Source organism: Ovis aries, chromosome 5, assembly GCF_016772045.2.
Source record: "Ovis aries strain OAR_USU_Benz2616 breed Rambouillet chromosome 5, ARS-UI_Ramb_v3.0, whole genome shotgun sequence".
In the NCBI taxonomy this organism is placed as follows: Eukaryota; Metazoa; Chordata; class Mammalia; order Artiodactyla; family Bovidae; genus Ovis; species Ovis aries.
In genome coordinates, this window is record NC_056058.1 from 12860643 (window position 1) to 12884989 (window position 24347).

Here is a 24347-nt window from a genome sequence, read left to right on the forward strand (position 1 = left end):
ATGTTGGGGATCTACTGCCTTAATATAAACTGTGAAAATATAATAATATAATATATACTGTGAAAATATAAACTGCGCATGTGTGCAATTAATCTCGGGGAGCCCTAGAGAGGTGTCAAGGAGTTGGGTCATTGTCTTCAAAGCAGTTGAAAGTGACAGACAAAGTGAGCCCTGTGTGACTTGCTTGTGGGGAGCAAGATGCCCTACATATCAAAATTCAGCGGGGCCGAGATAACAAACTGGTTTCCAATCCAAGCCTTAAATCAAAAGACTTTTGAGTGCATGTCAGGAGAAAAGTCCTTTCTGTCCCCACAGGTTTGAGATCTCTGGCTGAGAGCCCAGTTGGAAGACACTAGTTAGTTTGTTCTTTATTTTCATCTGAAAGTTACAGGGCTATTTATCAACAAAATGACTGTCCGGGCAGCAAAATCCAGTGGTTTCTATGTACAGGCCCATCCCTGGGGTCCACACCTCTGGAGGGGCCTCCTCCCCCAAGGCCTCAGTGGGCTTCTTCCCAGGCCTCTAGGAAATAATCACAAAGACACAGGGGATGAAAACCAGCCTGTCCCCAGCACCTGCTTTCGTCCCACAGGGAGGTGGCGGCTGCTGGTGGGGGAGCCAGGCCTAGTCTTGGGGTAGCGGGTGTGGAGGGCCTCTCTCTGGGGAGCCCGTCCTTCCCGCGCCCACCTCCTGGGCAGGCTCTCGTTGGACATTCCTGGGACTGCTCTGGCAGGCTCACGAGTTCCCACTCTAGCCTTCTTTTCTTTCACGTCGTGATTGGAACACTGTGGTGTCCCAGCCTCCCATTCTGGAGGCCACGGTTTGCACTGTGGAGCCTCTTCATTTGTCCCTGGTTTTTTTTTTTTTTTTTGTACAGAAACGACAATAGTCTGGATCCGACCTTTTTTTTCTTTTTCCCCGCTCAGGAAACAGAAGCGGCTCAACAGGTACAGTTCTGCTGGTCAATCTGCTTCCGGCAGGGTTCCATGGTGACAGCCACGCCCACCCCACTCCGGCCAGAGGTCATTCGGGTCACCTCGCTCCAGGTGTCTGTGTCTGGGTCATAGCACTCCACGCTGTCCAAGAATGTGTGACCGTCGTAGCCCCCTGCAGGGAGGGCAGGAGGGATGGTCGGTCACTACTCCAAGGGGGTGGGGGCTGGGGGCGGGCAGGAAGGAAGGAAGCATGTGAAGCCCTCCTACTGAAAGGGGCTGGGTGGGCTTCTCCGCCCAGGCCTCACCAAGAACGTAGATCCTTCCCTGGTGAACGGTGATCCCCAGGGCGCTTCGCCGATGCTTCATGGGGGCTACGAACGTCCACGTTTCTGTCTCCACGTCGTAGCGCTCTACACTGTTGAGCTGGTCCTGACCGTCGTAGCCCCCCGCAGCATAGATACAGTTGTGCAGGACGCAGACTCCTAGACCAGACGACACAGAGAGGATGACTCCAGGGCCTGGCCTTGGGGGCCCCAGCCATCACCTTCTTGGGGGGACACCCTCCCCTCTCCCGTCACCCGTCTCCCTTCCTCCCCTCCCATGAGGGGCCCTGTAGAGACAAAGCCAAGAGCAAGGAGCTCTACGAGGGTCACTCCCAGGGTGGGGAGGGTGCCCCTCCTTGCTCCCCTCCCCGCAGCCCCCTCCCACCTGCTCCGCTTCGGATGGTGTTCATGGGTGTGATCATCCGCCACTCGTTTCTCTCTGGGTAGTAACACTCAGCTGAGTTGAGGCGGTTTGTCCCGTCGAAGCCCCCGACCGCGTACAGCAGACGGTTGAGGACAGCCACTCCCACCCCAATCCTTCGTGTCAGCATCGGAGCCACCAAGTGCCACTCGTCCCCCTCCGGCTCATACCTGCCACAACAGAGCAGCAATGACGACAGCAGCCCCCGCCGACCCGAGGCACTGACCCACCAACACTCCACTGTGGTGTTGGTTTTTTTCTTTTTAATTTAAAAAATAATTTTATTTGGCTTTGCTGGGCCTTCCTGGCTGCACAGGCTTTTCTCTAGCTGCGGTGCGCAGGCTTCTTGCTGCGGCTGCTTCTCTAGTTGCGGAGCGGGAGCTCTAGAGCAGGTGGGCTTCAGCAGTTTCCGCTCCACGGCTCCCACAGCACTGGCTGAAGAGTTGTGGCGCACTGGCTTACAGCTGCTCTGAGGTACGTGGGCTCTTCCTGGACCAGGGATAGAATCCACGTCTCCTGCATTGGCAGGTGGATTCTTTACCGCTGCAACGCCTGGGAAGCCCCTTACCTGAACTCTTCAATTTTCACAAGGATTCCCTACAACGCAAGTTATCAGTAGCTCCGTTTTCTAGACAAGGAAACAGGTTCACGGCCCCCATCTGCTCAAGGTCGCCTGCACCTCTGCTGGACTCAAATGGCTCCATCAGACCACCGCCTAAGCTAAGTGTTGTATGAATGCAGGACACACAGGAGACACCAGTTCAGTTCCTGGCTCAGGAAGATCCCCTGAAGGAGGAAATGGCAACCCACTCCAGTATTCTTGCCCAGGAAATCCCATGGACAGAGGAGCCTGGCGGGCTATACAGTCCATGGGGTCACAGAGTCAGACACACAGAGTGAGCACACACGCAAACACAGGGTCACCATGCACAGCTGTACTGTACACAGACTGTGTACTGCACACGGGCACCACATCTAAGGGGGCACCTTCCACGTTAACGGACCTCATATGTGTGTTTCTTACAACCATTTGTGGATAGATAGCAGTCAGGTGTCATGTTTTAACGAAATTAGCATATTAACATTCTGACAGTTTCAAACTGATGGAACTTCTTCCAAATCTGCTAACACTCGTTGTATGGGTATGTGATGGCCCTGTAAACGGTTCCCAGGCCAGGACACATCATCCAGGGTCATGACCAAACATCCCCCAGGAGTTTAGCTTCACCTTGAGGCTTCCATTCCCTGAAGGCAAGGCACAAAGAAAAGCACTCAACAATTGAGGGAAGACGTCCCTGGAGGTGCAGTGGATAAGAATCCACCTACCAAGGCAGGGGACATGGGTTCGATCCCTGTGTCTTTAATCAGGAAGATCCATGTGCCGTGGAGCAACTAAGCCTGTGCCATAACTACTGAGCCCACAGGCTGCAGCTACTGAAGCTGGTGGACTTAAAGAGCTTGTGCTCCACAAGAGAAGCCACTGCAATAAGCCTGTGCACCACAACGAAAAGCAGCCCCGGCTCACAGCAACTAGAGAAAGGCTGCGTGCAGCAACAAAGACCCAGCACAGATGAAAATAAATAAGTATTTTAAAAGAAAGACAGGAGGAACCCTCAGATCCCAATGGCGGGGACGTGTGAGCAGCAGAACCCCCCGGATCCCACGCCTCCTGCCCCCACCACTCACCTCTCCACACTGTTGTGGTGGATACAGCCATGGGAGCCGCCAACGGCATAGATATGCCCGTCGATGACGCCCACCCCAATTCGGTTGCGGGGTACGCTCATGGAGGCGCAAGGCGACCACTGGTTGGTCATGGGGTTGTAGCAGTCCAGGGCACTGGAGTCGGTGTTACCATCAGGCGAGTTGTTGCGGCCACCCACGGCGTACAGCAGCCCACCCACCACACAGCCCGCCAGGCCGCTCCGGGGCACCTGCAGGTCTGCCAGCCGGAGCCAGGTGCCATCGCTGGGGTTATAGGCCTCCAGGTAGCTGAGCGACTGGCGGAAGTAGCCACCGGCCGTGTAGATGAGGCGGCCCACCTTGGGCGCCCGGCAGGGCATCACCTGCGTGGGCTTGTGCAGGGTGAGCTCCTGGAAGATCTTCACCAGGTAGTCCTTGCAGCGGGAGTCCGACTGCAGGATCTCACACTTCTGCAGCTGCATCTGCAGGAAGTGGGGCGTGAGCGAGTGGCAGCGCACAGCCCGCAGCAGCGCCTGCACGTAGAAGCGCCGCTGCTCGCAGTCATACTTGACCCAGTTGATGCAGGCGTGGAAGACCTCAGACTCGCAACGCACATTCAGGTCATCCCGGCTGATGAGGGTTGCCAGCTGGCAGTGGGACAGGTTGAAGAATTCCTCTTGCTTGGCCACCTGCAGAGGGCGACAGTGCCATGGGCTGACTTAAGGTCTCTCTCCACTCCCACCTGCCAGGAGCCAGCACAGGAGATCCCACCCATGACAAGGTCATGAGGAGAGACCTGACAGGCAAGGAGGATCAGGACTCGAGGGACTCCTTGGACCTGCTCGAGCATCTACCCAGATAACAAAATCTGTCTACCGTTTACTATATTATGCCTTTCACTTACTCGTCTGGCATTAACAGGGGCTATCCCCGACCACCTTTCTCTGGAGAAAATCAACTTAGGGCTCTAGTTGATAAGTCTCCTGGGCATGAAAGGAATATTTCAATTCAAACCTCTCTGTTAGCATTCTAACTTGCGTGGCAGGTTTATCCATACTCTTAAAACTAACGCACATACATGATTGTTCACAATTTCCCAACCATGAAAGGCAGGGGAACTTAAACATTCTAAAGTCCTAATAGGCATAGAGCCCTTTGAGGAGCAAAAATTATTAGAATAGTGCTGGTGAAGGATTTCATTGTTGAGCCAGTGCTTGCTGCCAAGTTTCCATATCCCTTACCCATTGTGTGCCTGGGAGTATACTAGTTAATATAGTTGGTATGTAGGGAAAATAAGTAGTAGCCTTGGTGTTAGCAACATTAGACCTTTGAGTTAATAAATTTTTTCTTTGTTATAACCCACTGCACCTTTGTCCCATAGGAATGTAACTTTATTTAGTACTTTCTGAGAGTGGTGCCGGACTTTAGAACAAACACTTTTAGAGAAAATAAGTTTTCTAGTTGACTAACCTTTATCAGAAAAAAGGGTCATAAAATGTTAACAGGCCTCCAGGCCAGAAGAGGATGTAAATCACATAAGACCTTTGTATATAGAAAGGTATGCAGAAAGAAAGCCTGGTTTCAATAAGGGTCAGAACTGCTGACCCTGCATGACTCTGCATCTTCCATCCCCCTCTATGTACAACCCAAGGTATGAAAGCTCTTTTTAAAAATAAAGTTACAGACCTGTTCCACCTAAGCTTGGTTTCCCCGTCTCTCTCTCTCTCTCTCTCTCCAATGCCGTCCATCCTGAGGGAACCCCGGATCCTGCTGGGGCTGGACCCCGACACATACCCCCCAGCCCCTTGCCAAGCCCCTGCCAGGACCTTGGACAAGACACTCAATCTGCCTCTGCTAACTCAGCTTCCTCAGGTGTGAAATAGGCATTTGAGGGACTTCCCTGGTGGTCCAGTGATTAAGAATCCACCTGCCAATGCAGGGGACACAGGTTTGATCCCTAGACGGGGAAGATACCGCATGCCTTGGGGCAACTAAGCCCATGTGCCGTAATCTTGAGCTCTTGCTCTAGAGCCCGTGCTCCACAAGAGAAGCCACTGCACTGAGGAGCCTGCACAGCGCAATTAGAGAAAAGGCCCTGCTCACTGCAACTAGAGAAAGCCTATGAGCAGCAACGAAGACCCAGCACAGCCACAAAGAAATAAAATTTAAAGAAAAGAAACAGGCATTTGAATAGCACGGAACTCTCAGTGTGTGAGAATTCAAGGAGTTAACACTACATGCCAGGCACATAGCAGGTAAGCACATAAATGAGAAAAAGAAACAACGTCACCTCTTAGATTCTGTATCATTTTGTATCTGAACTGTAAGAATGTTGCCCCTTTCTTTTTTTAATGAAATTATTTTTTCAAAAGAGCAGACTGACTTCAAAGGAAATGCTGCTGCTGCTAAATCACTTCAGTCGTGTCTGACTCTGTGAGACCCCATAGACGGCAGCCCACCAGGCTCCCCCGTCCCTGGGGTTCTCCAGGCAAGAACACTGGAGTTGGTTGCCATTTCCTTCTCCGATGCATGAAAGTGAAAAGTGAAAGTGAAGTCACTGAGTCGTGTCCAACTCTCAGCGACCCCATGGACTGCAGCCTGCCAGGGTCCTCCATCCATGGGATTTGCCAGGCAAGAATACTGGACTGGGGTGCCATTGCCTTCTCCGTCAAAGGAAATAGCAACACAGTATGTTAGAAAGAAAATAAAATTCAGGCTTGAAGAAAGCAGCCTGAGTTGCAGTGTTGGCCCACTACCTTCTAATTGTACCACCTTGGGCAAAAACCTAAAACACTCCGTGCCTTGGTTTTCTTCCTCTATAAAAGGAGGATTATATTAGTCGCTAACTCCTAGCAGGGTTATTGCTAAGGTAAATATTTCTTATGTGGCACTGGTCTATATAAATAATTTGTCACCCCACATCAGCGGGATCCCAGCTTCCTGTTACCTCAAGCCGAGACAACCCCTTGACACTACTGTTGTGCAGGTCAGTGGGACAACCCTGTTCTTGGGCCACCATCCTGGAAGCCATAAGTCCTAAGACTAATGTCAGAGCTTCTTGGGGCATCTGGTCAACCCCCAAGATGGTAGAGAAGGAGAGGCACAGAGACCAAGGGTAGTGTCCACCTAGCTGGTCCCAGCCACGGGAGGATGATTTTAAAAATTTCCAGAAGGGGGGAGTTCCCTGGTGGTCCAGTGGTTGGGACTCAGGGCTTTCACTGCCAGGACCAGGGTTCCATCCCTGGTCAGGGAACTAAGATCCTGCAAGCTGTGTGGTGTAGCAAAAAAAAAAAATCCAGGAAGGCACTCCAAAGCATACCTCCTCCTAGGATAGCTGGGAAGACTCAGATTTAAAGGCTGGAAATCACTTAGAACAGAGGCTGGCCCACACCAAGTACTCAACAAGCACTCATGTTCTCTACTCACAACTTCCTCCACTTGAAAATGAAAATGAAACAAAGATTAGTCTGAGCACAATACTCTGTGGACTAAAGAAAACCACCACAGTGTAAGGGTCACACTGGCCATTGACAGCATGTCACGGGTGTTCAATAAATATTTACTGACTGCCTGGAACGTCAGGCCCTGCTCAGGGCAGCCTACGGTGGAACTGCTGTCAGAGTCACTGCCCTCTGTCCCCACCTTTGACCCCAGGGAGCCCAGACATCCATGACAGTCTCACTTTCTTCAGCTGTTTCCTAGATTTGTCACAGACATCTAGACTGGGAGCTCAACCCTACTTTTCTCCATCTCCTTGCCTTGATCCTTCACCTCTCAAGGGGAGATGGTGATGACCACCTGTCTGTTTCCTGGCCCTCCAAGGCTGCTCTGAAGCCCTGGTGCCATGTCCCCATCCCTCACTCACCTCCCCAAAGTGCATGTAGATGTATTCCCGGGCACGCTGGTGCAGCTCCGTACAGCCGATCTGCTCAGCGAAGTTGGCAATGCCGATGGCATTGCTGGGATCCAGCTGCTGCACCAGGAAGTCGCTGCAGGCACGGACCACGCTGTCGATCTGGTACATGACAGCGCCGTTCATAACGTGGAGCACACACTTCTCCCCCATGGAAATGGACGCGGTGTAGGCGAACTCAATGAGCCGCTCCATGACCTTTGGGTGGATGCCCTCAATGGACACCACCTCCATGCCCTGCTCCCGCAGCCCGTTGGTGAACATGGCCTTGAAGACGGGGCTGGATGAGGCCAGCACCACCTTGTGGGCCATGAACTGGGCAGCAGGCGCGTCCTGGTACTTGACCTGCAGCGTCACATCGCATAGCTGCTGGCTGAGCCGCAGTTCATTCATGATGCCAAAGGCCTGCTTGGTGTGGTCCTCCAGGGTGTAGCTGAAGGTGCGGTTGCCATGCTGGGAGGGCGTCACCTCGGCCTTGCACTCGGTGGAGGCGTACATCACCGTGTCCCCTGCCCCCTCGGGGCGCTGTGATCTCAGGGGTAGGAATTGGGTATGGGCCCCGGCCCCGCTAGGCCTGGGTTCCGGCTGCATGGGGTTCCAGGTGACAAGGGACAACGCCACCACTGGCACTCAGGGGCCTGGAGGGGGAGAGCACAGGGCTGGGCACAGGGCTGGGGGCTAGGCCTTCTTTTCCAAGATAAAGTGACTCGGAGACCACTTTTCCTTCCCAAGCCCAGGTAAAGCAGTGTTCATTTGAGCTCCCTAACTGACCCATGGCCCCACCAGTCCAAGGGCCCACCTTAAATCCTAGGTCACATGGTGCCCCTCCCCTGCTCAGAATCCCCCCGACCACTCTCTGTGGCATGAAGAGTAAAACCAAACTCTTCAACGGCCTGCAAAGCCTTTCACAGTCAGCTCCCGTCCACCTGTTCCCTTTGCCCATTCTGTTCCAGCTCTCTGGGGTCCATCCCTTCTCACAGCATGTCCAACTCATTCCTTCATTCACCCCATCAACATTTCTCAGGCATGTCCAGGCACTGTTCTAGGCACCAGGGACACAGCAAGGAGCCAGACAGACATGCACTGAGCCCCCCTGGAGCCAACACTGGGGAGGAAAGGGCTATAAGTGAAATAAGCGACAGTGTAGCGTGCAGGTGTTTATTTAAAATCAGGTAGTCCAGGCCTGTCTTGGAGCTGGGACTAGAAGGATGAACTTATGAAGGGGGCGGGGCGGGGGGGGGTGGTTGTTAGCTTTCCAGGCAGAGGCAACAGTGAGTGCAAAGACTCAGAGGCAGAATGAGAGCTGACCTGGAGAATCAGGGAAGAGTGTGATGAGAAACACTAGTGAAGGGAGGGTGTCAGTGAACCCTGCGGAGTCTGGAGGGTCAGGGCGTGAGTTGGGTTTGAAAAACTCAAGCAAAGAGAAGGCAGGGGATCTACAAGAGGTTCTTCATCTTATTGTTCCCTGGGCTCCACTCAGAGTCACCTCCTCTCTGTTTTATTTCCATCACACCACTTATCAGGAATGGAAATTAGCTCCCTTGCTTGCTTGCTGATGGATGAAGGGTCTCTCTGGCCCTGAGCCTCAGGATTCAGAGGGCACGTAGCCCTGTGTGGGTCAGGGTCCTGCCCACCTTCTCCTGTGCCTCCCCTGCAGTCCGCCTGGGGCCTGGCACTACGCAGGGGTCACTAAGCTGTGGCTGGCTGACTGCCCACTCCACTGTGCCTGCCAAAGCACCCTCCTCTTCCACGGTGCCCTGGACACTGCTTGGCCGCCTCTCCCCAGCCGAGGCCCGGGCCTGCCTCTTGGTCTTTAGCCAAACGGTCAACGGTGCCCCCTGGGCACTGGACACTTCCCCCTCTGCCACCCCCCCCAACCCCCCCCCCCAAGAAGCGGTAAGTGGGGGGACTGCGCATGTCCCGCCGGCGCAGCCAAGGCCTAGAGAAGGGAGGAAGTGACCCCGCCGCGGCCTTTCCATCGCAAGCCCCGGGCCACAGACCAAGGTCCCCCCGCCACAAACGCCCCGGGATCCCCGGGATTCCGTCCGAGCGACGCTTCCTGGGCCTCTCGCTCCAGGATTCACCCGCCGGTCGCGCCGTCCAACAAAAGGTCCGGACTCGAGCCGCGCCCTCCTGGCCGTCCGCGGAGCCGCGGGAAACCCCGAGGCGACCGGGCCCCGCATCGCCCAGCGCTCCGGCCCCCGGCCACGGTCGCAGAGCACTCTAGACCCTCGGTGCCCTCAGCCCGGGCGCGGGCCGCTTCACTCACCCCGCCATGGCCGCGCTCGGGCTCCGCCTCCGTCGCCCAGGCCCGGGCGCCTCCATCGCAGCTCGCAGGGGGGAGGCGCGGAACGCGCGCAGGTCACCATGACTAAGCAGAGCCGGGAGCCGGCCGTGTCAGAATAAAAGTCCCCGCGGCCCCGGGCCTCGGGCGGCGGAGACGGCGGCGGGCCGCTCCCCACCCCCCCCCCCCCGCCCTTCCCCGCCCACGCTCGCTGTTGCCAGTTGCGCAGCCCCAGAGCGGCGTCCGCAGTGCCGATAATCGCGGCGGGGCCAAGGACCCAGCCCTGGGCGCACCCAGCCCGCGTGGTCGGAGCCGCCTAGAATCAAAGACCTGGGTTCGAGGCCCAGCGCTTCCCTGCACCCGGGATCACCGGATACCCCTCCCCGCCGCCGCCTGCGCGTTCACCTGCGTAGCCTCCGATACTCTCACCGCGGGGTGGGGATGCCAGGGGGCGCGGCGGTGGCTCCGGGCACGTTGGTGCCACCCGCGCACCGAGCTTCCGGGAAGCCCGAGGGGCCGTGGCCTGGCCCGGGGGCGGCTCCCGCCTGACTTTCGCTGTTGAAGACCCGCGAGCGCTTCCACTGTCCGGGGCGGCGGGGAAGGGGGGCTGTGGCTGGGCTCCGGGGCGGCGGGGCCTACGGGGTCGCGGCCGTCGAGTGGGGGGTTAGCCTCGGGACGCCCGAGAAGGAGGCGGGGAGAGGGCGGAGAGGGCGCGGCGGGGAAGGAGTCGTGATTCCCCGCCCTTCCCTCAGGTGCCCGGCGCCCATGGGCGAGGAATAGGGCGGCGGGCAAGGGCGCACGGCTAAGCCCACCAGGCCTGTCCCCCCACCCCTTCGCAGTCCCTTCCATCCGCCTGGTTTCGTCGTCTCAGCGCTAGTCCGCTTCCCACGACCTGCGCTTCTTTTAACTCCACACAGTGCAGGCCTCACGTTCAGGTGGCCGAAGGATCCAGACAGAGCTGTCTACCTACCTACTGGGGTTTTCATTGTTTTTATTTTTTATCTCCAATCTGGAGGCGCGAGGAGCTCGCAGTTGGGAATTCGAACTCCGGCTCTGCCACTCTAGCTCTGCCCGGCTGGACCTATAATTTAACCGCTCCATGCTTCAATTTCCTTCCTCTTAAAATGTTAACAGGGCTTCCGTGGTGGCTCAACGGTAAAGAATCCTTCGGCAATGCAGGGGACACAGGATCGTTCCTTGGATCGAAGAGATCTCCTAGAGAAGGAAATCGCAACTCACTCCAGTATTATTGCCTGGGAAATCTCATGGACAGAGGAGCCTGGTGGGCTACAGTCCATGGGGTCTCAAAGAGTTGGACACCACGTAGCAATAGATGTTAATAGTACAGGCACCTACCTGGTAGATTATTGGGAGAACTAATTGAGAATGCTAGCGCTCAATAAATATGAATGATTGTTATTTTTCATGGAAAGTGATACTGATTTTCCATTTATGCTCTTTGTTATATAAAGTTAACTTTTAAATGTATGTGGGTTTTTTTTTTTTCCCTCTTTTCTTTAAGAGCCCGTCCGTCTGAAACTCTAGACTGAACAGATACTGGTCTAAGAAAGGATTCCCCCTGCCCCCGGGGTGAATTTGGAAGATTCTGCCTCCCTGCTCTGGGTTTGGGATTAATCCCACGCAGAAGAAGGCTGGCCTGGGGTTCCTTGCTACTCCTCCCATGCCTGTGGCGGTGGCGAAGCTGTGGTTCTGAGTGGTTCCAGAGGTGGTGCCATAGCATAACTGCCAAATCCTGTATGGGGAGTGGCTGAGGCTGTGAGCAAACCCACACCCTTTTCCACATGCCAAAGGAAACCTCTGGTATATCTCAAAATTAACATCTACAAGCCCTGAGACCCAGCAGTGATATGTGCAGTAATTTATCCAAGGTACCCCTGCACATGTTTAGGAGGATGTATGTACATAGATGTTTATTGCAATACTGTGTTTAAATGCCAAATGTTGGACTCAACATGTGTGCATTCCTAGGGCCCTGATGTAATCTCTGCTATGAAATACTATGCAGCCAGTAAAAAGACGCCATTAGCTTTGTAAATGTTTTACCTCAATATTTTTAAATGTGAAAAAAAATGCTCTGTAAAGCAATTATTCTTCAATTAAAAAATAAAGTGACATAAAAAAATGTTATGGTCTGTGCCCCCTCCCCACCATCATATATTGAAGCCCTAACATAACAAATGATGGTATGTGGGCTTCCAAGGTGGCACAGTGGTAAAGAATCTGCCTACCAATGCAGGAGACTAGGGTTTGATCCCTGGGTCAGGAAAATCTCCTGAAGGAAGAAATGGCAACCCATTCCAGTATTCTTCCTGGGAAAATCCCATGGACAGAGGAGCCTGGCAGGCTACAGTCCATGGGGTCGCAGAGTCAGACACAACTGAGCGACTGAGCCCACATATAAAAATAAGTGATGTTATTTGGAGATGGGGGCTTGGGGAGGTAGATTTAGATGAGGTCATGAGGGTGGGACCCTCATGATGGCATTAGTGCCTTTATCAGAAGAAACACCAGAAAACTTGGATCTTTCTCCACCATGTGAGGACACAGCCAGAAGGCAGCTGTCTATAAGATAGGGAGAGAGTTCTCACCAGAAGCTTTCCATGCTGACACCTTGATCTTGGACTTCCAGCCTTCAGAACTATGAGAAATAAACTTTGGTTGTTTAAGGCACCTAAGCTGTTCCAATTAACAAAGTACAAAATTTAGACATGCAACAATTTCCAAGATGATACTATTAAACGATCAAAGCAAGGTGGAGAGCAATACTAAAGTTGTGTAAAAAGAGAGATGTATTTACATTTCAGCTCATTTACCCACAGAATGGCTCTGCAAGTTTCCCAAGTGTATATATCCAGGAGTGGGAACTGGTGCTTTTTGAATTTTGTAGAATGTGAACAAGTAAATAACTCTTCTGCTATCACACCATCATCAAACAACTGAGCAATGGGGTGGGGTGGCTCAGGTTGCCCTGGAAGATCACAGAAGCCTGGGGATACTGTAACCAGGCAGGAAATTAGAATCAGTTCTCAAAGCGCACTGGCATGTGACCCCAGGCTTGAGTGTTTATGTTCCAGGAAATAGGTTGGTTTTCTCAGTGCTTACAGTGTGCAGGGACGTTGTGAGCGTGGCCCACGGGAACTCAGGTCCCCTGGCTGGTCAGTGCCCTTCACCCCCACCCCTACACACTACATACTTTTCAGCTGCCTGCAGTTCTGCTGTGTCCTGGCAAGTGATGTACCACAATCTGAACCCGAAGCCCCAGGCCCTTTCCCCAAACCTACCCTGCCCCTCTCCAGCCTGCCTCTCCACAGTGAGGTTAGGAATGCGCCTGGGGACAGCTGGGAGCCTGAGACAGCTGGGAACTGTGGTCAGGACACCTGAAACCTTTCATGGCCATAGCTGGGGCCCTAATATCACCCCTGGCTGAAAATGCAGACCCTTGAACAAAGGAGTGTTGGTCTGGGCGTAACAGACCTCTTGGAACCGGAACGGTGGAGCCTAACCTCCTTGGCTAAAATCCTGGCTCAGAAAATAGGACAAAATACTCAGTTCCTGGATTCTCCTCATCTGTCAAATGGGAGTGAGAAAACCTACCTTACAAGATTGTAGGAAAGGTGAGAAAAAGGCATGTCCCAGGCCTAGAATACTATGGGAGTAACTGTGCTGTTCTGTGCTTAGTCAATCAGTTGCTCTGACTCTTTTTAATCCCACGGGCCGCAGCCCGCCAGGTTCCTCTGTCCATGGGGATTCTCCAGGCAAGAATACTGGAGTGGGTTGCCATGCCCTCCTCCAAGGGATCTTCCCAACCCAGGAATCTAACCCAGGTCTCCCACATTGCAGGCAGATTCTTTACCAGCTGAGCCACCAAGGGTAAAATCAACTGTTATTACTCTTATTATTCAATTATATTTTTATTCTTTTATGAAGGATCTGATACCACTTTCAAAAAAAATCTTGTTTCACAGAGGAACAGGCTGAGTCTCCTGGAGTCAAGTTTTGGGGTGCTCCATCTTTGGCCTCTCCTCTAAAAGTGAACACTTGTCCTTGACTCCTTTCTCCCCCACACCCAACTCCTCAGTAATTCTGTCCAATCCCTCCCAAGTCTGTGGAGAATCCATACCGTCCCAGTCCTTGTCATCACTCCCCTAGGCAGTTACCATCACCCAGTTCTCCTGGCTTCACCCTCTACAGAGAGCAGAGGTAGGTGCAAATACCTGAGCCTGATTAAGTCCTTCCTCTGCCTAGAAGCTTCCAGGAGTACTACTTCACTCAGAGCAGAAGTTTCTCCCCTGGGACCATAAGGCTTTGCCCCACCTGCCCCATTATTTTCCTTTCTTTGTTTCTTGTCTGCCTCTCCATCCTTGCGCCAATGGCACTAAGATCTTTGCTTCTGAGAGAACACACAGGCATATTCTAGCATTAGGACTTCTGCACCTGCTGCTCCCCCGTTCTGAAATGCTCTTCCTTGGGAAGGTCCCGGGACAGGGAATTCCCCAGCAGGCCACAGTTAGGACTCCCTGCTTCCACTGCAGGGGTTGTGGGCTCATTCCAGATTAGGGAACTAAGACCCCACATGCCAAAATAAAAGCTCCCAGGATAATCATCACCTCAGCCCACATCACATGTCACCACCTCTTCAAAAAGGCATCACCTGACCACCATCGCATCACTGTGTTGTCACCGGAATCATCTCCACACTTCTTCACTCCGTTATCATCTCTGAGTCCGACGCAAGAACATCAATTCCACAAAAGCAGGGATTTTTGTCTGTTTTGTTCATTGCTGTGGAGTTTAGCGTCAATAAAATATATTTTCCTAGGTCTTTTCTGCCTCCAGCATCTTCATCTTTGGCTGCTTTTTCCTATAAATTCCTTTATTTAAAAAGAAAGTCTGCAAAAGAGCTCTTAGGGAGGGCAATGGCGGTCAAAGGGTGTCAGTCTGTAGCTGGCGGGGTTACCAGGGTCCCGGCGACCGTGGGTGCACCAGGGCAGCCGGTGGAACAGCTGGTCTCTAACCCGTCCCGCTGGGGAGAGGAGCGCTCGGAGCGGCTGGAGCTGCCATCCAGGCCGGGAGGTAGCCAGCGATGCAGGTCGCCCGAAGCCCCAGGGGCGCTCCCCGACCGCCGGGAGGCACCTGGGTCTCGGCAGCAGCGGCCCCGGTTGCAGCAGACGAGGCGCAGGAGCGCGTGACGCAGGTCGCGGTTGGTCAGCGTGTAGATGATGGGGTTCAGGAGCGAGTTGGCCATGGCCAGGCCCAGGAAGGGGTCCGCTTGCAGGAGCACAGGGCAGGCGCGCGCCGGGCACGCCACGTCCAGCAAGAGCAGCAGGAAGAGGGGGCCCCAACAGGCCACGAAGGCCACGAGCACCACGCTGAGCGTGCGCAACAGCGCCAAGGAGCGCGGCGTGTGGCGCGCGCGCACCGAGGAGCCCTCGCCAGTCCCGGGGTGCGCCCGGAGGCGCCGCGCCTTGGCACGCACCTGGCAGTATATCCGCGCGTAGAGCGAGCAGATGGCTGCCAGAATGCCGAGAAAGGCGAGCACGCAGAAGAGCACGTAGGCCTTGGCGTAGAGCGGCAGGACCGTGGAGCAGGCCTCCAGACGGCCCAGACAATTCCAGCCGAGCGCCGGCAGTAGTCCGAGGAGCAGGGACAAGCCCCAGGCGGCGGCCGCCAGCGCCAACGTGCGCCCCCGACGGGCGGCGGGCGCGGGTCCCCGACGCTCCATGGTGAGGAGGCGCTCGAGTGCAATGGCCAAAAGGCTCAGCACGGACGCGGAGAGCGCCACGAAGACGCCGCCTTCACGGGCGAACCAGAGCGCGGGCGACAGACGCAGCGTGAGCGGCCCGGACAGCAGGATGTTGGCGGCATAGGCGGCGCCGGCCAGCAGGTCGGACAGCGTGAGGCTGCCCAGAAGCAGGAACATGGGCGCATGGAAGCGCGGGTGGCGTCCGAGCACGATCAGCACGGCTAAGTTCTCCAACACGATGAGCGCGCACACGGCCAGGCACACGACGGCATCTGCACGCAATCCGGCGCCAGGCTGGTAGCGCGCACCGCGGAGCTTGCCGGTGTAGTTGTAATGCTGGACGATGACCTCGCTCACCGGCGCGGGCCGCAGCAGCCCCGGCTCCATGGGCCGCCCGCCCCAAGGCTGCGGAGAGGTGGGAGCAATGTCAGGCCTCATGCGCACCATCCCCGGCGGCCTGCGAAGGCAGGCATAAGCGGCCCCTGACCTGGGAAGGGGTTCTAACCCCCTACTCCCTACCCTACACGCACGCCCAGAGGGAATTTGGGATAGAAGGGGGGTGTCCATGGAGACAGGCCAACACAAGGAGACAAATCATATCAGAGGGGACAGGGTAACAGAGTCCCACATGAGAGGGACACTAATAATTCATACACAGGCACAGATATCCAGAGCCATCTTAGTCAAAAACAGAAACAGACACACAGAGAACGCGACAAATACAGTGACGCATTGACAAGGACATGTGCATAGATAGTCACAAACTAGGGCAAAATGCGCAGTTACACCCTCTCAGGGAACCATGAAAGTACGTTCAGGTCTTCCCTGCTGGTCCAGTGGATAAGAATCCACCGCCTGCCTGTGCAGGAGACAAGGGTTCAATCCCTGGTCTGGGAGGATCCCACAGGCCGCAGAGCAACTGAGCCTGTGCGCGACAGCTATTGAGCCCACGCACGGCAACTACTGAAAACAGAGCGCCCTAGAGCCCGTGTTCTGCAACAGAAGAACCCGTGCAAGAAGTCCGCGCTGGGCAACTAGAGAGTAGTCCCCACTGGGTGCAACTAGTGAAAAGCTCACGCAACAACAAAGACCCAGCACAGCCAAAAATAAATAAAAATAGTTTTTAAAAAAGAAAGCACAAAAATAAAATTTTTAAAAAAGGAAGTACATTCACACACGGACACTGAAAGATATATACAAATTCCCCCACACACAGACAGGATCTTATGCCTAGTCTCACAGGCCACAATTTCACAACCTCCACCCACCCCCTGGGACCCAGAACCCCACAATCTACACGCCTCGCTGCATAGAGGTTTTTTCCCTGCGAACTCCCCCCTTCATTCGCTGCAAAACCCCAGTGAGAAGGCAAAGAAAACTCCACCCATTTTGCAGGGCCAGAGCCTGAGGGCAGCAGACGGAATTCACCTCTCATAGACTCTTGCGGGACATACACGTCATTAAAGTATAATAATACCTCCTAACTGTGACTTCGCGCTAACATACCCTGGGCAGTCTCCCCTTAACCCCAATTTACAGATCAGGAAACTGAGGCTCAGACGAAGTACCTCGCAAAGAAGCAGACACAAAGATTTTCATGCTCCACACAAACACATCCACGCAGAAACTGAGACACAGTCACGGAAGTCCCACTGAACAGATGAGAAAACCAGGGCCTGGGGAGGGGAACGGATTTAACTGGACAGGGCAGAAACAAATGGCTCCCAGATGGCTTGAGCTGCACACAGGGAACCAGGCGCAAATCAGACTCACAGCAAGTCACGGACTCAGCCATGCTGGGGTGAAGGGGACACCAAATACACGCAGATGAGGGTCACCCCAGGGTCACACTCGCTGCTCTGGGGACACTGCGCAGTGGTTCGCAGCCTGTGTACCTCCCACCTCTCCTCCTTTTGCCTGGAGACAAGAGTGAGGTAGCGAAACTTGCAGTGGTGTGGCTGGTAGAGGACGAGGCGGGGGGATTCCGGGTGCCTTCCACCCCCGTCCCGGGTCCCCGCACCCAGTCCCGAAATCTCAGATTTTCCCCTTCCAAGAGACTTCGGGAAAGGCCCGAGAAATCCAAGCCAAGGGGACAAGGGTGGTGGCCAGGGCAACCCCCACCCCCAGGCCAGGACGAGCCCCGCGCGCGAAAGGACCCAGTGGTGGACACTCACCCCTGCGCCCAGGTAGTGCGCGCTCGACAGTCGCGCGGCCGGGAGCGGAGAGAGCGGCCCCTGTTCGGGAGGCGGGGCTGGGGGCAGGCGAGGGGGCGGCCCCCAAGGCAGAGCGCTGGAGATCGCCAGCAGTTGCCCCCTCCTCCTCTTGGGGTACGGGCTGCCAGCCCGCGGCTGCCAGCGCGTGTCTGCCAGCCTGTACCACCCGCCGCGGCAACGGAACGCGCCCTCGGCGCCGACTGGCACTGGTCAGCCCTCGGCTCCCCGCTCCTGGCCCGGGCGGCCCTCCCGGGGATGCTCCGTCGCGGTGGGAGGATCCGGAGACACGAGCAGGGGGAGGGTTCTTCACCCCGGGCGGCCGCAACCTGAGTTTCTTTCCCCCCCGTCCCCCCAACACCTAATAGAGGGGTCCCCTCTGTACTCTGGGCACTGATCCCTCCCCTTTTCCCACCTACCTTCTGATTGAACACCCTGGGCTGCACCCCAAGGACGTCCAGGCGGCGGAGGAACCCCCGCAACCCGGGTTAAGAAGGGTCTTTAGCAGCCATAGCCTCAATTCCCCTCCCCCCACAACAGATAGAGCCGTCGGCTTCCGGGCGCAGGCCCCACCCCCTTATCCCTCTCCCGTCCCGTTTGGGGCGGGTGGGGGAGGGGCAGGCGCGGTCAAGATGCTGGTGGGAATCTTCTCCCCAGATAAGAAGAATCTGGCTCGTAGGTCCCCCTGGTTGTCCCGCTTCCCCCACCCCGTATCTCTCGCCCTTATCACTCTCGACAAAGTGGTTTACTCGGTTATCAGGTTTCTGGGCTGTGTCCCCACCAGACAGTCAACCCCACCGGAGAAGAGATTTGTGTCTGCTCTGGGCACTGCCTGGACACAAGCCCGTGCCCAATAAGCAGCCGCGGAGTGAGTGAGTGAATGAATGAATGTCTCCCTCACTTTCTCCCTGTGTGTCTCCCTTCTGATTTCTCGGGGTCTCTCCGTCTCTGTTTCTCCCCGTCTCTGTGTGTGTCTCTCTCTCTCAGTCGCTTCTTTGTCTTTCTCTGTGTCTCTCCCACGCCTCTCCCAGGCCTCAGCTCCTCCGATGGGCCAGTCCCAGCTGGCCCCGCACCCGCCACCCCCACTTCCCAGGAGCTTCCACGCTGGGAAGCTCCCTCAGATCAGAGGCCACAGCCGGGAAGTGGGGGCTGGGGCCTGGCTGCTGCGACCTTCGCTAGGACTGTGCCCTTTGCACCGGCTGCCTCAGGTTCTGCCGGCCTCGGCCTCCTCGGGTGGGGTGAGGGCGGCCCAGAGAGGATCAGCGGATGGATCAGATGGGTCAGATGGGAGAGAGGGGGAGAGAGACCCCTTGGGGCACCCAGGCTAGGTTGCATCCTCCTGTCGCCTCTTAGGGATCCCAGTGGCTCCAAATAGAACCACTCTTCCCTGCTCCTTCCCTGGTGGGTCAGACGGTAAAGCGTCTGCCTGCAACGCTGGAAATCTGGGTTGGGAAGATCCCCTGGAGAAGGAAATGGCAACCCACTCCAGTACTCTTGCCTGGAAAATCCCATGGATGGAGGAGCCTGGTAAGTGCAGTCCATGGGGTCGCTGAGAGTCTGCAGGACTGAGTGACTTCTCTCCTCTTTGCCTGCTCCAACAGATCAGGCACTGGGGCAGTGCAGCCAGGGAAGCCAGAGTTGGGGGGTGTGGAGATGGTTGTTGGGTGGGGTGAGTGTGGTGAGATTTGAATGCTGGAGCCCCCGGCCTCCCCCACCAAGCCATCGAGGATGAGCCCTGAAGATTCCCCAAAGTGTCAGGGCCATGTGCTTGATAAATGACCCCCTTCTGCAAAGGGGAAGCCACACCCTAGGGTGGGAATGTGGCTGCTTCTCACCTCCCAAGTGGCAATCTCACCTCCCACGGGCCCTATATACAGTGGAGGGGGGCTTCCGGCCCCCGGTCCCCGGCCCAGCACCCCTAACTTGTGCCACTTCATGCATGAGATCCCACAAGATCACAGCCTTCTTCTGTCCAGATGGTCCCATGGCTCCCTATGTGGCTCAGAGTAAAAGTCCAAATTCAAAAAGTACCAGGCCTTCAAAGCCCACAAGGCCTGGCACAGTCTCTCCCGCTTTTATCTCCATTCTTCCTATTCCAGCCTCACTGTCTCCCCTCAACACACACACCAGTTCCTCACACTCTTCAAGACCTTGGGACTTGGGGATCAGCGTGCCCGGAACACCCTGCCCCCAGCCCTTCCCAGGCGGTCGCTTCCTCAGAGAGGCCTTCCGGTCTGTGTCCGCCTCCTCCCCAGTCTCACACTGCAGTCGGTACCGTCTGAAATGACCTTCATTACTTACTGATTCGTGTGGTACATCATATGGCTCTGCCCTGGACTCCCAGCTCCAGGAAGGCAGGGGCCCTGTCTGTGCTTCTGCCCAGTCACTGAGTAAAGAGTAAGAGCTTGGAGTCTGGAGCCAGGCTCAGTTACTTTGTCATCTAGGACTCCAGACAAATGACACTCTCCTTGGAGCCTTGGTGGCCTCTTTTGTAAAATGGATGATGACAGTTTCCACTCTGAGAGATGCCCTTGAGGAAGAAGGGATGGAATGGAGCTTCAAGACACAGGTGAGTGTTCAATACATGTTGGCTAGGGTACTAGTGGGAAAGAACCTATCTGTCAATGCAGGTAGACTTAAGAGATGTGAGTTCGATCCCTGGGTAGGGAAGATCCCCTGGAGGAAGTCATGGCAACGTACTCCAGTATTCTTTGCCTGGAGAATCCCATGGACAGAGGAGCCTGGCGGGCTACAGTCCACAGTCGGACACAACTGAAGCGACTCAGCACGCACGCACGCACAGGCGCTACTGGGCACCACTGTATCCCCGAGGAGGAATTAGAGGTTCAGCTCAGGCCCCACCCGCCCCATGTACCACCACCAGCCCAGCCCGCCCCACCCCTTGCCCCCCACCCATGCCTGGTCTCTTCCCAGGGAAGGGCACCCTTGCTACAGCCTGCCCGCCTGATGCATGCCTGGGCTGGCACACCTGCCTGGCAAGTTCTGCTGCCAGGGCCATCACCCACAGGGGCTGCTCCACCCAATCTGTACCCATTCTTCCTGAGCTGTAGCCTCGGCTCTAAAAGAGCAAAATGCCTCCCACAGCCCCCTCGCACCTCTGCCCATCCAGAGAGGTAGAGGGCTGCAGCAAGACTTCCCATTCCCCCGCCTCTATCTATCTCCCACCTACCAGTTCTGAGGCTTGAATGTGGCTGCAGGGAGCTGCAAGCTGACAACTTTCCCACGACCAAAGACCAGAGCAGTCATGTTTCCGCAAGGAGGAGAGGGGGTGGTGTCTCAAACTGTAGGTCAGAGAGCCAACTCTGCCTCACAACTATAAGATTTGCTTGCCTGGCTCCAAGGTTTCCCATTCAAATGTCTGTCTGAACTGTATAGAAACACTGTACTCGGGTGAGTGAGTTTGTGTCTCACAGGGGTAGAGCTTAATTTGGGAATAGCTATGTACTAGCATTGAACAAATAAGTACATAGATTGTAGATACTGACAACCACTCTTCATACTGTTGGAGAGGAAGTTGCAAATAAGCAATGTGGTGCTAGATGGGGTTATCATTATGAAATGTTTAATAGTTAGAGATGAACCTATTTGCAAAGTGGAAATAGAAACACAGAGGCAGAGAACAAACATACAGATGCCAAGGCAGGGGAAGGGCGGGTGGGATGAACTGGGAGATTGAGACTGACATATATACACTACTGATACTGTGTATAAATAGATAGCTAATGAGAGCCTACTGTATATAGCACAGGGAACTCTGCTTGATGCTCTGTGGTGACCTCAATGGGAAGGAAATCCAAAAAGGAGTAGATATATACATAGAGCTGATTCACTTTGCTGTACAGCAGAAATGAACACAATATTGTAATGCAGCTATACTCCAATAAAAATTTTTTAAAATAAATATAGGCTTGAGTGTATACAGATTTCCTAGCTCTGTCTGCCTTGTGTCCAGAAGCAATGACGCCCTAGAAGCAATGAGAACACTCAGCATCCAGATCTGGTTTCTAAATACCATTTTCCAGTAGGAGGAACCAGGACTCCTTGGAGAAATGGCTGCTTCTAGGATAAGGGCAGAGAAAATCCACAAGGACACTGGAGCATCTTCTAGAGCCAGAAGTGGAAAAATAAAAAAGGAAAAAGGACAGGAGCCAGCCTGAAAAGAACTCCTGCTGGCCAAAGCTGGAACAATTTTGAACAAACTAGACAGCATTAGAATTGAATTATAACCCGAAGAATAAATAACAAGTCCAAACTGATTTAAATACATGAGTGAGTCTATTTTAAGATGAGGGCGAAGGAACAACTCTTTCTGACAGAAAAATTCCAATTAAGAAAAGTATAATGAGGGGCTTTGTTGGTGGTCCAGTGGTTAGAACAAACAGCTTCCATTGCAGGGCTCATAGTTTCAATCCTTAGTCAGGAAAGTAAGATCCCACAAGCTGTGGGATGCAGAAAAAAAAAAAAAAAAAACCACTATGCACTTTGGGTGATAATGATGTGTTCATGGGTCATGTAGATTCACCAGCGGTTCAAAATACGCTACTATTGTGTGGGATGTCCATAGAGGGAGAGGACTAGGGTGGGAGGGCTGGGTGTATATGGGAGATCTCTGTACTTTCTGCTCAATTTTGCTGTGAAACTAAAACTGCTATTAAAAAAAAATTATTAATCAAGAAAAGGAGGGGGATAAATTAGGAGTTTGGGATTAATATATACACACTGCTGCTACTGCTAAGTCGCTTCAGTCGTGTCCGACTCTGTGCGACCCCATAGACGGCAGCCCACCAGGCTCCCCTGTCCCTGGGATTCTCCAGGCAAGAACACTGGAGTGGATTGCCATTTCCTTCTCCAACACAGGAAAGTGAAAAGTGAAAGGGAAGTTGCTCAGTCATGTCCGACCCTTCGAGACCCCATGGACTGCAGCCTACCAGGCTCCTCCGTCCATGGGATTCTCCAGGCAAGAGTGCTGGAGTGGGGTGCCATCGATTTCTCTGATATACACACTACTATAGATAAAATAGATAATCAACAAGGACCTCCTGTATAGCACAGGAAATTCTACTCAATATTCTGTAATAGCCTGTATGGGAAGAGAATCTGAAAAAGAATGGATATAACTGAATCACTTTGCTATACACCTGAAACTAACACAGCATTATAAATCAGCTGTGAAAATGAAATGTTAGTTGCTCAGTTCTCTGTGATTCTTTGCGACCCCATGGACTGTAGCCCCCCAGGCTCCTCTGTCCATGGAATTCTCCAGGCAAGAATACTGGAGTTCGTAGCCATTCCCTTCTCCAGGAGACCTTCCTCACCCAGGGATTGAACCCAGATTTCCCTCATTGCAGGCAGATCCTTCACAGTCTGAACCATCAAGGAAGCCAAAATCAGCTATACTTCAATATAAAATAATTTTTAAAAATACACAAAAAGCATTTGCCTGAGAAATCCTTGGGTGGATATATGCCCCCAGTTCACTCTGCTGGGTGGCTTTGGGTATTTCTGTTGCCAGCCTGGCCTCTGAAGTTATTTGAACTTGAAATGCCTGACTGTGCTGTCAGGAGCACAGTTTTGTTTTGTTTTGTTTTGTTTTAATGTTTATATCCTTATTTATTTGCTGCGCCAAGTCTTAGTCGAGGCATGCGGGATCTAGTTCCCTGACTAGGGGTCCAACCCAGGTCCCCTGCACTTAGAGCCTGGAGCCTTAGCCACTGAACCACCAGGGAAGTCCCTTCGTTTCGCTTTTTTTTCTTTCGTTTCGTTTTATGACTGAATAGTACTATTGTCTGAATGTCCTTATTAAAGTTTTTTTTTTTTTTTTACCAAAGTTTATTCTTAAATGTACAGTAGGTTCTAAGACAACACTTCATTCTAGCTATAGGTGGCAACAGATATTATGGCAGGGAATCCAGATTTTTAAACAGGAATGGAAATAAGGGTCTTCATTGCCTCAGACACAAGGAACAGCTTGCTGCTGCTGCTGCTGCTGCTAAGTCACTTCAGTTGTGTCCAACTCTGTGGGACCCCATAGATGGCAGCCCACCAGGCTCCCCTGTCCCTGGGATTCTCCAGGCAAGAACACTGGAGTGGGTTGCCATTTCCTTCTCCAGTGCATGAAAGTGAAAAGTGAAAGGGAAGTCGCTCAGTCGTGTCTGACCCTTTGAGACCCTATGGACTGCAGCCCACCAGACTTCTCCGTCCATGGGATTCTCCAGGCAAGAGTATTGGAGTGGGGTGCCATTGCCTTCTCCGAAGGAACAGCTTACTGTTTGCCAAATTTCTTAATTCCACCCCTGGCCAGAGGGCCTTTCCCCGAGGCCTTTGCTTGTAGCTCCTCCAGTTTCTTCTGCTCCTCCTCCTGTTTCTGCTTGAATGTCTTATCTCCCTCCTCCGTTCCTTGGCTTGCTTCCTGGGCTGCTTTAGGGGCTGCTTCTTGCCACCTTTACGGCCCAATATGGTGCCTGCTGCCCCTTCCCCAGACCCTGCCATCGGAAGTGCTAAAGATTTTTAAAGGCTCTGAGAAGAGTCTTTGAGTTGGGAGGAGGAAGGGAGGAGAAGGCAGCTTCGTAGGGATGGGGTAGGGGGGAAATAACCTCGTCCCCAGGTGCTGGGCACAAACTGGGCAGAGCCATGCTTTTCTCACCTGCTCACTTCGGACCTTGTGAGCTGCCCAGGGGAAAATCTGACCTCACCCTCCCACACATGTGTCCCCAGTTACTGCTAGGATTAAACCCAGGCCGAGGGAAGGGAAGATCCCCTGGAGGAGGAAATGGCAACCTGCTCCAGTATTCTT

General features: G+C 54.0%; 2 protein-coding genes, 1 long non-coding RNA gene and 1 pseudogene across 10 annotated transcripts; 1 reads left to right on the forward strand and 3 right to left on the reverse strand.

Annotated features, from left to right (window-relative positions):
- Window positions 1-342: 342 nt before the first annotated feature.
- On the reverse strand, window positions 343-10236 carry KEAP1 (kelch like ECH associated protein 1). Of its 5 annotated transcripts, none has more exons than XM_027969637.3 (6): window positions 9965-10236; window positions 7228-7913; window positions 3366-4051; window positions 1644-1849; window positions 1241-1417; window positions 343-1107 (listed from the first exon to the last, which is right to left on the reverse strand). In XM_027969637.3, the coding sequence occupies exons 2-6, from the start codon at window positions 7864-7866 to the stop codon at window positions 941-943; spliced, it is 1875 nt and encodes a 624-aa protein (XP_027825438.1). In that variant the 5' UTR covers window positions 7867-7913; window positions 9965-10236; the 3' UTR covers window positions 343-940. The 5 variants fall into 5 exon arrangements, with proteins under 5 accessions (XP_027825438.1, XP_027825437.1, XP_060271448.1 ...); XM_027969636.2 differs by lacking the exon at window positions 9965-10236 and adding an exon at window positions 9545-9621; XM_060415465.1 differs by having other exon boundaries at window positions 343-1417.
- On the forward strand, window positions 9201-11731 carry LOC114114828 (uncharacterized). Its single transcript, XR_003589358.2, has 2 exons — window positions 9201-9385; window positions 10694-11731. It is a non-coding gene; the product is annotated as an uncharacterized LOC114114828 (long non-coding RNA).
- Window positions 11732-13472: 1741 nt separating this feature from the next.
- Window positions 13473-20827, reverse strand: S1PR5 (sphingosine-1-phosphate receptor 5). 4 transcript variants are annotated; one of them, XM_027969639.2, is made up of 3 exons: window positions 17498-17549; window positions 17097-17240; window positions 13473-15728 (listed from the first exon to the last, which is right to left on the reverse strand). In XM_027969639.2, exon 3 carries the CDS (start codon window positions 15708-15710, stop codon window positions 14514-14516), a length of 1197 nt encoding a protein of 398 aa, XP_027825440.1. In that variant the 5' UTR covers window positions 15711-15728; window positions 17097-17240; window positions 17498-17549; the 3' UTR covers window positions 13473-14513. The 4 variants fall into 4 exon arrangements, with proteins under 4 accessions (XP_027825440.1, XP_042105875.1, XP_027825439.1 ...); XM_042249941.1 differs by lacking the exons at window positions 17097-17240; window positions 17498-17549 and adding an exon at window positions 20724-20827; XM_027969638.2 differs by lacking the exons at window positions 17097-17240; window positions 17498-17549 and adding an exon at window positions 17953-18110.
- Window positions 20828-23816: 2989 nt separating this feature from the next.
- LOC114114918 (translation machinery-associated protein 7-like) lies at window positions 23817-24043 on the reverse strand (annotated as a pseudogene).
- Window positions 24044-24347: the final 304 nt, after the last annotated feature.